Source organism: Ambystoma mexicanum, chromosome 13 (assembly GCF_040938575.1).
Source record: "Ambystoma mexicanum isolate Mex_15411 chromosome 13, UKY_AmexF1_1, whole genome shotgun sequence".
NCBI classification, from domain to species: Eukaryota; Metazoa; Chordata; class Amphibia; order Caudata; family Ambystomatidae; genus Ambystoma; species Ambystoma mexicanum.
In genome coordinates, this window is record NC_090938.1 from 63,260,840 (window position 1) to 63,277,543 (window position 16,704).

The 16,704-nt window shown below is 46.6% G+C and overlaps 1 protein-coding gene across 1 annotated transcript in view; it reads right to left on the minus strand.

Annotated features, from left to right (window-relative positions):
- Nucleotides 1-16,704, minus strand: part of PLXNA2 (plexin A2) — a 568,789-nt gene that overhangs the window by 192,848 nt on the left and 359,237 nt on the right. The window contains exon 6 of the mRNA XM_069633272.1: nt 3,829-3,952. Within this exon, the coding sequence (XP_069489373.1) occupies nt 3,829-3,952 (124 nt within the window). The remainder of the gene's footprint in view (nt 1-3,828; nt 3,953-16,704) is intronic.

Here is a 16,704-nt window from a genome sequence, read left to right on the forward strand (position 1 = left end):
TGCACCTGTGAAACTGGGAGTTGCCCCGCTGAAGCGCCCCACCCAAGAACTGAGACATGACTTTAAACCCACTTGGAACAGGCATTCATCAAGTCCTAAAATGCAAAAGCCCCAAATTCCAACCAGTGTTGGGACTTGGGGTTAATAATAATAATAATAATAATAATAATAATAATAATAATAATAATAATAATAATAATAATAATAATAATACTTTCATGAAGAACACTAGGCTTTTCACACTCAACCACCATGAAAGCATCAATGGCAATGTGTCTATGGACCATTCGTGTAGAGGAGCAGCTGCATGCCTCTGCAGGAAATCCCGCCCCCCCTACTTCCTGTATGTTGGAAGCCTGAGTTTGTGCCATGTTTGACACCAGCTGGTGTGACAATTCCACGGCGAGTATTCGAAAGAAGATACACGTTGAGAAAACCTTATCAAATGTATTGCTGAAGAGATGACAATCTGAGGGGGGAACTGCCTGAAGTAATATGAAAATGAGTGAAAGAGGAGCCAGTGACGTCACAAGAGACGAGAGTGACGCTCTGATGGTACTGGTTGAAGAGAAAGTATGGATCTTACCGAAACTGATGACGAAGTTAAGGATAAAGTAAACGTTTGTGTGTGAAGAGAAGATTGCGTGTGTGTGACGCAATACAGAAAATGCAATCATTCAATAACTGTACAGATGCTGTAACGCAAGTAGACTAAGTGATCTTAGAAGCTGGCTATACGTAGTGAATAGACTGCAGGCAAAGTCGCCATTGCATAAAAGCTGGACATCGGTGTCATGACTTTTAGTAAGCCAGGACCCATGGGGAGGAAAGGTTGAGAGCTGTGTCGCAGCATGAATTAGCTGAAGATCGTAGACAAGGATGGCGAAGCTGTTTGGCCAGGTATCAAAGCTGAAGCAGCCAAGTTCTGAACGTGAGAAGCTGAATCTTCCCTTGTTAAGGTGCAAAGAAAGAACACCATGCGTGCCATGATTTATTCAAGTAAGACATTTAAATGCTGCAAAAAGGACCAGATTGTGGTCTACAGTCACGTGAGCTGAGGATGGGAATAGAGTTGAGCTTGGCATTCTAGAACAACGATAGTGCGTGCTCACACTACCTTATATTCACAGAGACAAGCATACACTGCAAGGACAAGTTCAAAGACAATCTTCATGACCGAAGGCATGGGTGATGAGAGACGATGGGCTAATTGGGTGGGGAGGTGAAGCCAAGTCCACCCTCTGGCACCTGTGTATGCGCTTATGTGCTGCTAAGTTAACCAAATGCTCCAGACATGGCACAAGCATTCCAACCAATTGTAGACGGCCGTATAACAAAGACCCTTATAGTTTGAGAGCCAATGATATATATTGTTTACTCAATAGTTTGAAGATGACATGTTTTAAGAGGTAGGCATAAGTTGTCCACCTGATAGAGATCCAAATACAATCCCACCCCTTCTGTCAAGTATACTTAGATTTTTCCCTTTATCCTATCACAATCCCACTGAGGTTTTTTGTATTTGCCACGTAGTATGATGTCACGCGTGTCATATTTTTTTGTATAAAAGGCTGTTTTTATGTGATATGCACTGAGAGCTCGAGCGAATGTCTGTTGATGTCTGTGTAACCTCCCTGTTTTAGATAATTGTTAATAAAACAGCAACCTTTGCCATCTTCCTGAGCTGGTTCCATTATTTGGTGTCAGAGTTACTCTGAATCCCATCCATTGCATGCACGATACCCAAAGGGCTCTAAGCTCATTCTGATACTAGGAACCTGGCCCTACTTCGGAATACAGTGTTTTTGATTCCCTTTAAATGTCTAATCCTACAGCACTGCAACCTTTTTTTGTTACCATGGAGACACTGGTATTTACAAAGCTCTGATATTTCTATTCCGCTGGCATCTGCTATGAACTCTTCTCTCATCCTGACATCGGAAATGCATATCCCATCTGGGAACCGCAGGTGTTTTTTTACTATTAGAGCACTAACTCAAAGACTTGATGGCTTCTCAGCGCTATGGCAGATTTGAGAGGTGGTCCTGCAGAATATATGTACACTCCTTTTTATAGCAACGGTCCTACTGATTGCAGTGTTTTTAACCTGTAAAAAAACATTGTTATGGTCACATGAGCGCCTGGAGACTGCCCTTGGTTGGTAGCGGTGCGCAGTATAAATTGGTAGCGGTGCGCGGTATAAATTGGTAGCGGTGCGCGGTATAAATTGGTAGCGGCGGTATAAATCACCATAACCTAACAAATGGCGTAGCATATTTGTATTAAAATATCTCACTGATTACCATCTATTCACTTCTGAAGCTAATCTAATGTTTCAATTTTTACTTTATAATGCGCTTTCGTCACAGCACTGTACATGTAAGCTAAAGAAGTTGGTTACAGAAAAATGTAAAAAACAGACGAAAATGGTACAACAGTCAGGATTACGCGTGGGGAGAGTGGGTGGGTCTTCATGAGATGGCAAGAAGTAACTAGAGTGGGAGCAGGGTGCAGAGCAAGGTGGGGAGCATTCCAGAGTTCAGGGGTTCGAAGAGAAAATGAGTGAAAGAGTGATTGATTGGGGGTAGGGATAGTTAATAGATGAGTAGAAGACGGATGATGAGAGCGTGGGGGGGTTGCCAAGGGAGGATAGATGGGGAGGAGGGCCAAGGCCAGGAGCAAAGGCATAGGCAGCAAACTAAGAGCTGAGTGGACAGGGCAAGCCATTGAAGAGAATAAAGAAAATGTGGGAGCATGGCGGCCGGGAGAAGATGAAAAGCAAAATTCAAAATCACCCCCAAGGGTACGAGAGTGTAGGCAGCAACACTGATCAAGAGACAGGGCTACCAATCGAGAAAACAGAACAAGAAGGTCAAAATGAGCGCCTGGAAAGTGGCAAAAGATTGTACTGCTCCCCTGTAATAGAGTTACAAACTAACAGGTGCAGGCACGAGCAGTCACGTGAGCATAGAGGCTCAAGGAGTGCTGAGATATGTCATTGTAATTGTTTATACAGCGCTTATACACAGGTGGAGTGCTTCGAAGCGCTTCAAAGCAGGAAGGGAACAAGGGAACACAGTAATCATTCTTAGGCCTTGAAGTTTCCGAATGATCTGAACAGAAAAATTAGTATACTAGGCCTGACGGCACTTCTCCTGGTGCAAGTGCATGAGGGAGTAGAGCTTCGACCCAGCTGTGGGCAAGTTTGTGGGTAGAAGTTGAGATGGGAAGAAGAGGAGGGCCAAGGGGGAGCTTGTTGAGACCAGAGGCACTGGAGGTAAAATGCAGTCACTGGGAAAGCACCCGGTGTTTACTGCCAGTCAGAGGTTGTGGCATGAAGGCAAGTAGAGGAGGGGGGGGACGAGAGCAGAAGGTTTGGGGGTCCTCTGCGTAGAAGTGACAAGTTACACCAGATGAAGGAAGACCTTTGTATCATAAATGAGTCACAAACTGCAACACAAAGAACTGCTCAGATTGCAAACAAGAAGTCATCATGATTACACAAACACACATTCAGTGACACAGTTGATGTGTATTTCCAATGTTTGATAGTAGACCACAAGCCTGGTCCCCAACAAGCTTTACCCCAGCCAACCGACTTGGCTTGTGTACATTATCAGATGGGCATATGCCCAGGCACTCGCGCCATTTTCCCAGCAGTAGCCACCTTATGGTTCTGTTATGGCAGTGCCTGGCAAATGCCTATCCCAGATGTACACAAAAGTCCAAACGGTTGGCTTTGCCAGTGCTTGTTTTTATTATGATCAGGGTTTCAAATTGCACAAACCTGGGGGAAAGTCTATGGAGGACACGCAGCCCCACTCTTACCGGTAGGCTGTGCTCGGACACGGAGATGCTGTTGGGCTGCACGTTGACGCTCACACAATGAGCGAAGTTGGTGGCAAAGCGGTAGGCCTGGTCTGCCAGCTCGCACTTATCCCGTCGAGAGCACCTGAGGGGGAAACAAGAAGGAAGGGGGTTGTTAGGTGGGAAGCCTTGGCCTCAAAAACGCTCTGAGAGTCTTCCTGGCCTTTAAGACTCTCCTAACCACACAGCCTGGCTCTGACTAATCTACAGGGCAAAAGGTCCCATGGCCGAACCAAAAACGCAAAATGCTGGTGTGGGCCAATTATTTTGATCAAAGTGGGACACTTTTTTGGCCAATCTGGGCCAGTTTGATAAGTTACTTCATTATATGGCTAGTAGTTTTGACCAGTATTGCCGAATAAATATCCTTTAAAATCCACAATTTGCATCACATTTCATCAAAAAACTCCCCATGGGTACTACTCAAAAAGTCTCTCACAAAAGGAATGAATTGCCATTTGCTGCGGTGGGACACTTTTTCATTGGTGCCCGAGACAATTTTATGGCACAGTCCGACCCTGCACACAGCATCACAGAAAAATCCACAAGTTGGGCACCATCAAAAAATTGACCCTGGGGTGAGGAGAATTATGGTTGCAACCAGCCATTAACAAGATATGAGGATTCATTTTAACGGGCTGGCAAAGAATACGAACCTTTGTGAAAAAGGTTTTGAAATGTTTGCATTTCCAGTAGAAATCTTTCTAAGGGTGGTGAAGTAGGTTGGGGGTTGCCATGGTTGGGGGTGCAATACACTTGCTACCAGAGGCGTAGCCAGAATTGTCTAACAAGTGGGGCCTGAAGCTGATGTAGTTGTGCCCACCGCAGTGACATTAACATCTGTAAATGCCTACACAGAGAGCTGCTGAGTGGGCGTTTACAGACTTTGGGTGGGTCTTGCCCACTCGGTTACAACCCTGTCTACACCTCTGCTTGCCACAGAACTGGTTGTAACTTGATGGTTGGGTTCCCAGCAAGCCTCGCGTGCAAGTGACACTTCCCCAGCCCAACCTGACTTGTAAAAGAGAACCTCTTACTCAGAAGAATGGGCCTGCCTCTAAAAAGCTCAGACGCTTCCTCACCCTAAAAGTAGAAGAAAGCATGGCAGGGCACGCAACATGTTGGCAGCATGAATCGTGACGCTCCCCAGGTGCAGTATTGAACAGACATTGCATTTGAGCCATGAGGAAAACTCTAGACTTCGGGCGCCACAGCTTATGGAGTTAGCCTTTTCCCAGGCAGCTCTGTTTACCTGTATGTTGGGAAGACCGTGCTGGCAGAAGAGGAAAAGCCCCATGTGCCTTCGATGCCTTCAGGCGAAAGTGCGCGTTACAAGTTTGCATAACATAACATAACATGTGGTCTTGAAAGCTCGCAGACATAAATAGGACTTATCTAAAAAGAGGTGCCGCCATGTTTGTAAGCAACATCGGCACTTTTTAACCAATGGCATTTTGTCTAGAAAATCTCATCATTCTCGGTGCTAAGTGCCCAGGTACCCCATTAAAACGATGCACCAACTGTTGCACGCCCTCGTGTCACGTCCATCTACATTCACCGATTTCTTCAACAAGTGGAACTTGCAATGAGAGCGGAGGTGGAGGCCCTCAGGGTGCTTCTAATTCAGGGTTGTACAACTCCAGGCCCCGAAGGCGGATCCATGTCGGGTTTTCAGGACACCCCTCATTAATATTCATGAGATAGATTTGCATACAATGATTCTAAATATTTGCACATTTTTCTTCATGAATATTAATGAGGGATATCCTAAAAACGCGGCGCTGGAGGCCTGGAGTCGGATAACCCTGTTCTAATTGCACACTGGCTATTTCCTCTTAATATTGCTCAACCACAAGCATTTTAATTTATTTATTTAATTCCATATTTACAGAGCACAGCTAAGAATTGGAGGTATCCATGTGTAAAAATGGCCTACACACTGTATAACGGCAGGACTTTCAATGTGCGAAATGTTTTACCATGGGGTGGCCTCCCACTTTCATTAAAAAAAGTGAATTTTTTTTTTTTTTAAATCTAAATGCTTGTTTTGTTCCAGTCCTATTTTGATCTTTAAATATTATGGGAAATGTATTCAATCCCAGGAGGTGCTTTCGTGCTTTTATTCTCATGGGCCTTCAGCGCTATGTCAAAAAAGCTGAACATGATATGAGATGGGATCTACACAGCTGCTGGACTGACTACTGTGCAAGGGCAGTGCATTTTATGTTACATGTTATGTGTTGCAGGCATGAACAGGCATTGCTCAGGGGTGCACACATCTTCAAACAGGAAGACACAACAAAAACAGAAATGTGGAACTAAGGGTCCATTAGACCCCATGTAAATCTTGTATACTGCCAACAAGGCCACCACGTGATCAATTGCTTTTAAAGGTCAGTTTGCGACCAGGTTTTATCCATTGGATGGCTCTGTCAGCACTGTCAATAGCCCATACATATTGCTATGGGAAGTAAATAAAGGAGTAGGATGGGCTGTAAGGAGTGACTGTGGGTATTGTTTAGATTTTGGAACTACTCACTGACCAGCCATGATCAGGCTTGTTCCTATGGTTATTCCCAACCTCTATATTACCCTGCCGGACAACCTCCCACTCCCGTCTCCTGGACTGATTTGAGCTAGCTATTGCTTTGAAGAGGAGGCCAGTTTTATTTCTAAGCAATCGTCTTCTAGGAGTTAAGGACTTAATTGCATGTGTATACCAGCTCTTGGAGTAATACAAATGTCTTAACCAAGTTGGCCTTCAGGCTCGAGATTTATAAGCAATATATGTGTCCTTGCATCTGGCCTTAGCACAGAATTCCTGCCAAAACAAGCTTTGGCAAAAAACATTTTTTTTAAAAAGATTTGGATCTTGTATAGGTATCAGATAGACATTTGCCAGGCACTGAAAATATATTGCCATATTGTCCACCCGTTTTACATCTGCTGACTATCCCAGGCCTACACAAAAGCCAAAATTGCTGTCTTTGGCAATGCTTTTTATTGTGAATAGGCGGATCTGTCTTGGAAGGAAAGATATCGACCCAACTGGTATCCAAGAAGAAGACCCGATAACAGGCTTTCACCTGCTGTACTCCTACGCTCTGGAACAACCTTCCTGCTAACATCAGGCTGGCTCCATCCCTCCTGCAATTCAGGATAGCTCTGAAGACACTACTTTTCAAGGAACACTTCACCAGGAAATAAGGACCAAAGACCGACAAAACCACCCTCCCGACTGCACCAGTATCTTCCACTCCCTCTATTGTTCAGCGTTCAGTTGCTTTCTGGCTAGGTTTCCGCTACAAATTGCGCAACTGCACATCTCCACCGCGCTGCCGATTCACAGACACCAATTTTCCTAAATGTAGGCTGGCGGCTCACTTCTGCCTTCCAGCGGTCTATCTAGGCGCAAGCTGCTCAGCAGCGCGCCATGTCAATATTATATTCTCTGCTGCCAATGATATCCCCTGAAGAGGATATGCAAGTGCAGATTTCAGGGCAGACTGCCATTAATCAAAGATATGTATTATCACAACTGTTGGGGCTCTGAGGAAGCGGCTACCCTAAAGCCAAATTCATAATTCGGGAAATTGGTCTGCAAACTCTGTGGTGGAAAACACAAAACTGTGAAAAAAGAAGGCTCAGGGCTGTGAGATAAAAGACTAGGCTTGGTGGTGGTAGAAATAAAAGCTGGACAGAGCTTGCGGGCGCAGTGAAAGGGCAGACACATACACACACTCGGCAGCCATCTTAGACAGGGAGGATTCCAAGTGAGCACCAGAAGAGGGGCGTAGGGTGCATTTCCCCTATCAGGTTCTTGGGAAAGCAGGCAATAACTGCAGGCACTTATTTAAGTAGACATGCTTCTTCCACCTACACGCAATCATGCAGATGCTCCCCGTTTTCACCTTTCCACAAAGAATACTCGCCATCATTTCTCTCGTCATGTCAAGAATAGACTACGCGACGGCATCTCAGAATGCTGAAATTTCTTATAAAAAAACTACAATGAATACAGAACACAGCACCAGGACTACTCCTCGGACTCAGTAAGAGAGTGTTCAAACAACACATTATATTCAAAACGCCCTGCATAACAATCAGAGCAATCCACGCAGATGGAGCAAAATTCACACAGGGGAACAATTTCCATCGACAGACCAGACCGAACACTAGAGCCCAGCAATGACAATTGTCTCAAGTCTAAACAATAACCAAAGCGAAATTTGGGGGAACAGTGTTATCCAGCATCGCAGCAAAACTTTGCAACTAGATCCCACAGGAAGTACAAGCACCAGAAGATCAGCTAAAGTTCAGACCATGGTTCTTTAACTTACCGAGCTAAACAGGAACAATCAACAAAGGGAAACTGCAAACACATCACAAGGGAAACACCTAAAAACAACCAAAACCTGATGAACCAAAATATGCCCGCCCAACGAAATAAAACATTTTACCACAAGTCACCAGAGAACCGTATGAACTCGACAGATCAACATAATCGTGGCACAAAGGACACAGACAAATCACCACTAATCCCACCAAAAACTCTCCAATATCCTGCATATGCACCCTCAAACACTGAACAAAACATACTCACACCTCTACTGCAGCAAAAATCTAAAACAACCACAAACTGCACGCACTCCGCAACACATAACAGAAACTAAAGCAATGACACAAAAATCACCCAAACACACTCATACACCACATAACGTCTACCAAGTAAAAACAAACCAGAACACAGTGACGGCTTTTTCCAAACTGAAGCTACTAGCAGTACATCAAAGCTCTCTTGTGCTTTTCCCTCTCTTTCCCACTGAGCCCACCCAGCCCTACTCCCTTTTCAGATCTGCCAGGGCGCCTGGAGACCATGAAAATGGCAGCGGTGCGCGGTATAAATCACAATAACAGAACACACATTTTGTAAATGTATTTTCAGTAATGCTTATGGCTTTCCCGCACCCCTTATGAATACTCTGACTGCCTTGTTGCTGCTTATCGATGCATACTCCCTGGCATGTGCCTGCTGGATCTCTAGGGGCACCACCTACTTGACCTAGCGGGCATTAGGTCCCATGCCTGAACTTGGCCGTTTAGGATTCTCAGTGTCCTGCATGGCTTCCCTTCGGGGTCCTCTTTCCATTTCTAGAAATTGAAGGGGCATGTCTCTCCCCGAATGGGCGCCTTCTTTTTTATGGCGGCCATCTTTGAATGGTGTCTCCCTCGTGTTTAACTAGCAGATTTCATATTTGCTTACAGTTTGGCGGACAGACATGCAAACACATTTTGAAAACATGCCACCGGTCATTAGAGCTGGAGGTAGAACCTTTACTGCCTGCAGTTGGGCAGAGGGAACTTTGTTGCCCTCAGCCCTCATCACGAGCACATGCTATTTTCGGCTCTTTAACATGGTTTGAAAGAAAGCAGTTGCGGCTATTTCATGTGGCAAATAACGCTCAGTTACACTGGGTGCCAGCGGATTATTGCTGCCAACGTGGAGCGCAGGGCCCACTCTCATAGGACTAGGGTGCACCAGAGCCCTGCCCTTTGCATTAGCCAAGGGCTTGAGGCTAGACGCATGGTAAGGTGACCTTGCTCCCCTCTTCCAGTTTAGGGTGGGGAGGAGGTGATCTCCTCATGATAAAGCACCCCGCACTTGAGACAATTTCTTCCAAAAGGGCCCCCCCACCCCCTCTACCAACAGGGCTGGTTTCTTTGCAAGAGACATGCTCTTCTCAATGAGACACTGGTCTATCAATGTGTCACCCTCTTGTTAACCAAATGAGACCCTACCGCTTGGGTAGAACATACGTTATAATGGATGCAAATTTGATAGCGTTTCAACAGGACAGAGGGTTGTAATCCCAGCTTCCTCCTCTTGGCGACACTGTGTTCTCCTGGGCAGATCAATGCACCAGGCTCCTGATTTGAAAAAAAAAATCAGAAATGCTCATAAATGGGGTAAATGCTCACATTGCGTGCATGATGCATTTTACACACGAAGGACATTCAATGTCAGCGTTTAGATTTCCCGATCCAGGCCTGCCCCTTCTGCGGTGGGCACGGCGGCGCGTGGTGACAGACAGCTCTTCACCGCACAGACTTCATTCACAAGCCTGGCCATGTCCATAAGTGACATATTTAATAGGGAGCTGCCCTTTTGGGACCCGCCAGCTTCTCGATCGTGGCTTACAATGATTAAATGAAGAGGCCTAACGGCGGTGCCTTATGAATACTTTAAAAGGCTGGAACTCCTCTCTCTTCGCCGGGGACTGTCACCTGCGCTAACAAACCCTCAAAGCCACAGGGCGCGGGGGAGGCGAGCACTGCAGGCAGCTGGCACAGTGCCACGCCAGGCACAACCAAGGGCACAATCCCCTACCGCACAAGGGGGCAACTATTAGGGGCCTCCAGATTGTCCAAAAGGCTATGCTCTGATTCATGGAATTATTTGCGTGTAAAACGGGGATTTGCATGGCCCTGATTCATGGAATTATTTGCGTGTAAAATGGGGATTTGCGTGGCCCTGATTCATGGAATTATTTGTGTGTAAAACGGGGATTTGCATGGCCCTGATTCAAGCTAACCAGGCTCTTCTAGACTACAAGCAGGAGCTAAATAGCTACCAGCAATTGCGATATTTGCACAACAAAATAAGCATTTTTAACAGGGGATTATGCGCAATCTTGGTTTGCCTACAGAAGCAGGTGCAGTCTTTTCTGCTGATGGCAGTTGAGGTCGAGCAGTAGGACGCGGAGCGGTACGATGGTGCGTCGCGCGACAGTTCGTGGAGGGTGACAGTGAGGTGAAAGGGGTTCATGGTGGATCGGATGGCATGGGTCCAAGTGAGGAACAATGAGAAATGGGAAAGAAGACACCAGGCGCTTATGCTCTCTGCTGGGGTTCAAAGGCGCGTGTGATCAATTTACAGGTCAGAACACAGGCCCGTTCCCAGGAGGCCACTCTCCTGGACCCACAAACATGCACGCATTGTCTCCGTACAAAGCGCTTGTGACAATTGAGGCCCAACACTGTGCCGGCAAAGTCCCCCACAGAGCGGATTTACATGGGGGTGGGGGGGAGTGGGGCGGTAATGGCCAGCCTCCAGAAATGAGAAAGTTGAAGTACATGTAATTTGTATTGTTCGAGCGATACATGTTCCAATGCGCTCCCGATTGAAAAACTGGGGAACGTGAATTTTAAGACGGTGAAGAGTGTCTAGGATTTATCCCGGGGTTCACGAAAGGCACCAACATGTTGTCTTTCTGTCTTTTGACAGAGTGTGGGACAAAATGTAGAGGCAAGCATTGGCAAAGTCAAGAGGCATTGATATAGCATCTACCCGGCCTTCAGCATTTGCCAACTATCGCCATCATATGTTATGTTAAATACTCTTATGCCACGCACTGTTGCCACCTGCATGCTTGCTTGGCGCTCTGTCGGATCTGTATGCCCAAGTGCTGCCAGCATTTCCTCCAGAACACATGCTAAGGCGGGCATCGCTATCATGTGCCAGCCATAACCTGAAGCGTGGCACATACAAGCACTCAAATCATTGTGCAGGTTATATAAAGCTGGCGACAAGTGTAGGAAGCCTTCATGGTTTCAGAGTGTCTATTTGCCACATATGATATGATAGGTTATTTATAACGCACTAACGCACTTATTACCCAGAGGTTTCTAAGCGCGCACCCGTGGATCGAAACTGTGTGGATTCGTGTTGTCTTGCTTCCAAGGCGAGCACGTTGCTGCTGAGCTATCCTCCCGAGACTCATACTGTTCAGGCACTCATTGTGCACCCCCTAACCCCCATGAACAGGGCTGCAATGGGACTGACACTCTCCCAGCCCTTCAGGACTATCTAGCTGAGAGAATTCCCAATTTCTTCAGGGAGCCCCTCATCCACTCTCTGCATGAACAGTTACAATGCTGAGTGCTTTAAATCCGAGAGGGTGGGCCACCTTTGGGAGCAAACCCCGCCTGCAAATAATCATAACTATGATAGTGTTAAATGTATATAGCGCTTACTGCCGCAGCATGCATCTTCAAAGCACTACAAGTAACAGGCGTCCCCCCAAGAAGGCAGAGAAGTAGGCGACTGGTCCAGAGTCAAGCCCCTGATTGCAGGTGTCGGCAGAGGAGGGCCAACCTTCCGTCCATCTTCCTAAACTGTTGGGAGGTCGGGGGTGTTTTTCCGATTCTAACTGCACGCCGAGCAGGAGGCCCCTTGCGGGAATAGACTGCAGAAAGAGCGGGACTGCAAGGAAGTCATTAGATGCGGGGATGTGTGCAGAGGGGCTCGGCGAGTGACCTTGAGGAAGCACCCATGGGGCGGGAGTCATGCAGGCGAGCGCCGGTGGCCTGTTTTCAGAGGTATTAAAGCACTAGTTAGTCCCCCTGGATGCAAGGCCAGACTTCTGCTGGAATACGGAGGCCAGAGCGCTTATTTATTGAAGAAAATCTTTCCGCCTCCAGTCGAGTGTCCTTTTTTTTTTATTGGTCTAACAGTGGAACAGGCTTTAAACCCGGGAGGACAGCTCAGCGGCAACGTGCTGGCCTTGGAAGCAAGACGACACGAAGCAAAATAGGTTCGATCCCCGGGTCCGCGCCTAGAAACCTCTGGGTATTTACGCGCGTTATAAACATACGCAACTAAGACAAAAAGAACAATTACGCTACTAAAAAAAAAACAATTCCTGTAATTGCGCCTCGATGCCCGTGGGCTGTGAAAGCGCTTTAAAAATGCAAATAAAGTAATTAAATTAAAATTAAACCATCCTAAAAAGTTTCACACGTGTCGCCCCATGAAAAGATAAGTTTGCAATTAATAAAACTCCTCCCCTTCAGATATGGCACAATTGTTCTAGGTTGTTGATGCAGAGAAAAGGTAGTAATCCACAGTAATTTCAAGTGGATACATATTAAAATTGGCGTTAGTGAATAATATTAGTGGCAAAAAAAGCGTTTTCTCTGCTGACTCAAAGAGGGTTTAATGCAAGACGTTTCCTAAGTCAAACAGAGAGAGAAACCCATAAACCAATGGGATCTTGAGTACAGTTGTCATTACATTTTGCGCTGCTGTTGGGATCAATAGCACGCTGGCATTTTTGGTTTGTCCTTCGTCTTTGAAATGCAGAGCAGTATCTCCATGGCTTAAACGTACAGCCCAAAATGGCCCCCGTCAAGGTCCGTAATAGGACTGCAAGTTAGTTGATGGACAGCCAGCAACTCACCAAGTGAAGCCAAGGTTTTGTTGGAAAGCGGGGGCGATCCTCCCAGGCCCACAAGAGGTTCTGGATGTGGCAGAGGCATATGGGCGTGTTGTACATGTTTGGGGAGGGGGTTGTTGATAGAAACTGCAGTATAAGGAGATTATGTGACTAGGTGTAGATTGCACTAGACAATGAAACATCATTTTAGAAAACAGCAGCCATCTTGAAATCGAGGCCTGGCGCTGCGATCAAGCCGGTGCAGAAAGCCCAGGCACAAAACAGAAATACGTGGGTGAATGCAGGAGCTGGTTGCAGCTTGGGCAGCAGTGGGCAAGGCCAAATCCAGAGGAAATTCATAAACCTCTCACTGTCTCATACTAACAGCGCGTGTAATTCAGAAAGAACGCGCCCTGTCAGGCCATGAGGGGGCGAGCGCTCCCTGTGCACAGTTATCCCACGAAAAGGAGGACACGAGCCTCTGACCTACCGCAGCTGAGATAATAAGTTATAGTGCCCAGATGCGCCTGTGCCAAGACCCCAACATTCCAGAGTGTGGGTCCGTCCAAGACCACCGACCAAAAAGCTGGTGTATCGCTAGTTGATCAGGAAGATCAGAGCAGAATATCCCAGGCCGCTGTGATTTGTGCTGCGAGGTGCCAGCGAGGGAAAGTAACACACTTATGCGCGGGGCGGGAAGAACTGGAATGGCGCGGACGCATCTGGTATCGAGCTGGGGTTGTAAGATAGCATCATCTCGAAAGCAGCCTCTGCGCACATGTCTGCTGTACCAGGTGCACATTAGGCCACTGATAAGGCATGCTGTGATTTCTACTTTAATTTGCCACATTAAGAGCTGTGCACCCCATGACGTGCTAAGAAGAACCCCACGTTGAAGAAGATGGACAGGAGAAGCTGGGACCGATGACCTGCCATCCCCCGTATGCAGAAGGCTGCCTATGTATAGGGTCGCACCAACCAGCTACATGGATTGTGACCTAGGAGAAGTACGTCAGTTGTGGCGCCTTTTTCATTCATAAGCTATCGGCCATGTTGATTTCGTCAGAGCGATGTGTGACAGCAGAGTCCTTTGCTATCGCGTACTTCTTTTTTTATGAGAATAAACCTTGTTCTCGTGGCAAGTGGTGTGATGGGCCTTTTTCCCTAGTGGGTCGTATTTTCGCTGGTGTGAGCGCTGAGGGATTTCTCTACAGCTTCTCACACTGTAGTGTGCACTGGTAAAGACGGGACTTGATATGTGATTATACTCAACACCTGTTGAGTGCTGACCACACACATGTTTAAATGAGGTTGTATCTGCGTAAGGTAGACAGGTGTACACAGGGTTTGAGAATTTCAAAGAGGAGGAATGGAATTATGAAGATTAACATTTATCTCACAAGATGTTTGATATGCCTAATGAGGCAGAAAAGGCGATACGAGATGCTGCAGCCGGTCCAAACATTCAATCAATATGTGTGTTGTTTCAAATCACAATATTTACATCTGTGTTCTGCAGAATTTCCAGAACATGTGCTCTGGCGAAATAGAGCCCATTATTTTATTTAAATATATACAGCGAGAAACAATGCTTTTTTGATCACAAAAGAACGTACAAAATATAAGAAATCAGATTTGATGGGAAGCAATGAGCTTCTTACAGTGGGGTGGGCTGGAAAGACATTCTGAGCAGGTTGTGGAGTGGTGTAAGTGGAACAGTCACTGGGAACAATACATAAGTGGACATGCATAGATTAAGGACAGCCAACATTAGCCATTTTTAAGTGCAGGTAGGTGGTACAGCCCGCTGTGCTCGGGATGTGACCATGATGGGTGAAGGGCTAGTGCTGAGGCAGAAGAAGCGGGGCACAGAGGCAGGATAGACGCAAGGGAAAATGTTACCCAGAAGGCAGATGAGAGGTAGGTTAAGAGGGTAACTCGGGGGCAAGGAATTTGGTTTTAGTTCCGTTTTAAACAAATCAGTGTGGACTGTTTCTCGGATGTCCGTGGGAAGAGAAAGAGCGGAGCCAGGAGGAAGCCCACAGAGGGCGATGGGCCCCAAGGGTAGTCGAGGGGGCAGAGCAGAGATTACGAGAAGGCTTCTAGAGTTGTATAGAGGAGGATAGATACAGTGGTGCCGCACCCTGGGTAGATGTGTGAATGAGGGGATGAAATATAAATCTGGCCGTGTTTTACATCGTCAGCCACCCATCCCGGTGATGGTACGAGGAAGTAGGCGGGACCTCATACCCCCACACTCTTGTTTCAGTCTGCCAGTTTTTCATTTTATACTTTCATTTTTAGAGCCAACTGCTGTTTTCTCTTTTTTATTGCTTGTGGTTGTTTTAAGTCTGGCCTTTTTTTACTGGCCTAGGCCCACACCCCCTATTAAAGACTGGCCAATCCGATGGATAGACATGTAGATTTTCTTTTTTTTAGACTAGGTTAAGTCCTCTTCTTATATTACCAAAAGGTCTCTCTCTAACCTAAGCTAAAACTAAGTTTTGGCTAAAACAACAGTGGGTGAAGCAGAAACTATTGGGATGGAAAGCAGCTGATTGCAAAACAACATCTGCCTTTGTGATGTGTCACTGGTCCATCCTTTTTGTGTGTGCCTCAGTTGCAGTATTTTGCCTCTGGTGCTAATATAATGGAAAGAGCCCCAGATGTCCACGCTTGACAGAACAGTGTTTCTTTTACTCACTCTGTTTGAAGCCAATGCCTGTTTTGTGAGCAGTACTTTAGTGATTACGGCCACCTTCAAACGTGTGATCTGAATTGCTTTTTGTTAGTCTCGGCTTTTAGTTTACTGGGGCGAATTACTTTTGTTTCCCCTGCAATTAAGAAAAAAGAAGAGAGGGAGGTGGTCATAAATTACACTCGCTGCGCCGCCTCATGCGTCTGCCCTCTCAAGTGAGCAACTTGCCCCTTCCTGTCCCCTTTCTTTAAACTTTTCTTTTGCACATGATGTCTGATTGTATAATGTCATAGCAAGTCACGAGCAATACTTCTACAGGAAGAGAAAAGACGGCTGGGATATTCAACACAGGCTTCAATGCAGCGCCAGGGAAATGCCAGAACATGAAGTGGGAAGCCTGGGGCAGTTCCTTAGAGGGATGCTCCATCTTGACCCCACTGAAGACTGGGCAGGATCAACAGACTCCATCTGGCGAGGCCCCAACTGAGCCTCAAGCCAAGAGGCACGTCCACAGGGCGCAAACATTTCATCCCAAAGTGGCATGTATTTTGGAAATAAAGTCACGCCGGCTACAAGCAGATATAAACAGTTTACACGGAGGTGTAAACAGCTCGTGTGGCAGCTGGGCGGTGAAGGATGCTGTGTGTACATTTCCCGGGGCGCAGTAAGGGGGGGTGCAAAGACACCCGGAGGTGGCCATGGCCAAGTGCAAAGAGCAGAGGGTGGAGTGGAAAGAGCCCTGGGGAAGAGTGTGTGCCTCCTGTGCAGACAGGATCTCTCGCAGAGGGGCCACCTTCCGGAACTTCCAGCAGGAAGTACAGAGAGGTTTCCTGGGCCATCAATATGTGCAGCTCTTAAGAAACTCCCTACATTTAAGGAGCCTTTAGTGTGATGCATCCAGAGTGGGCTCGCACAATTGTAGCA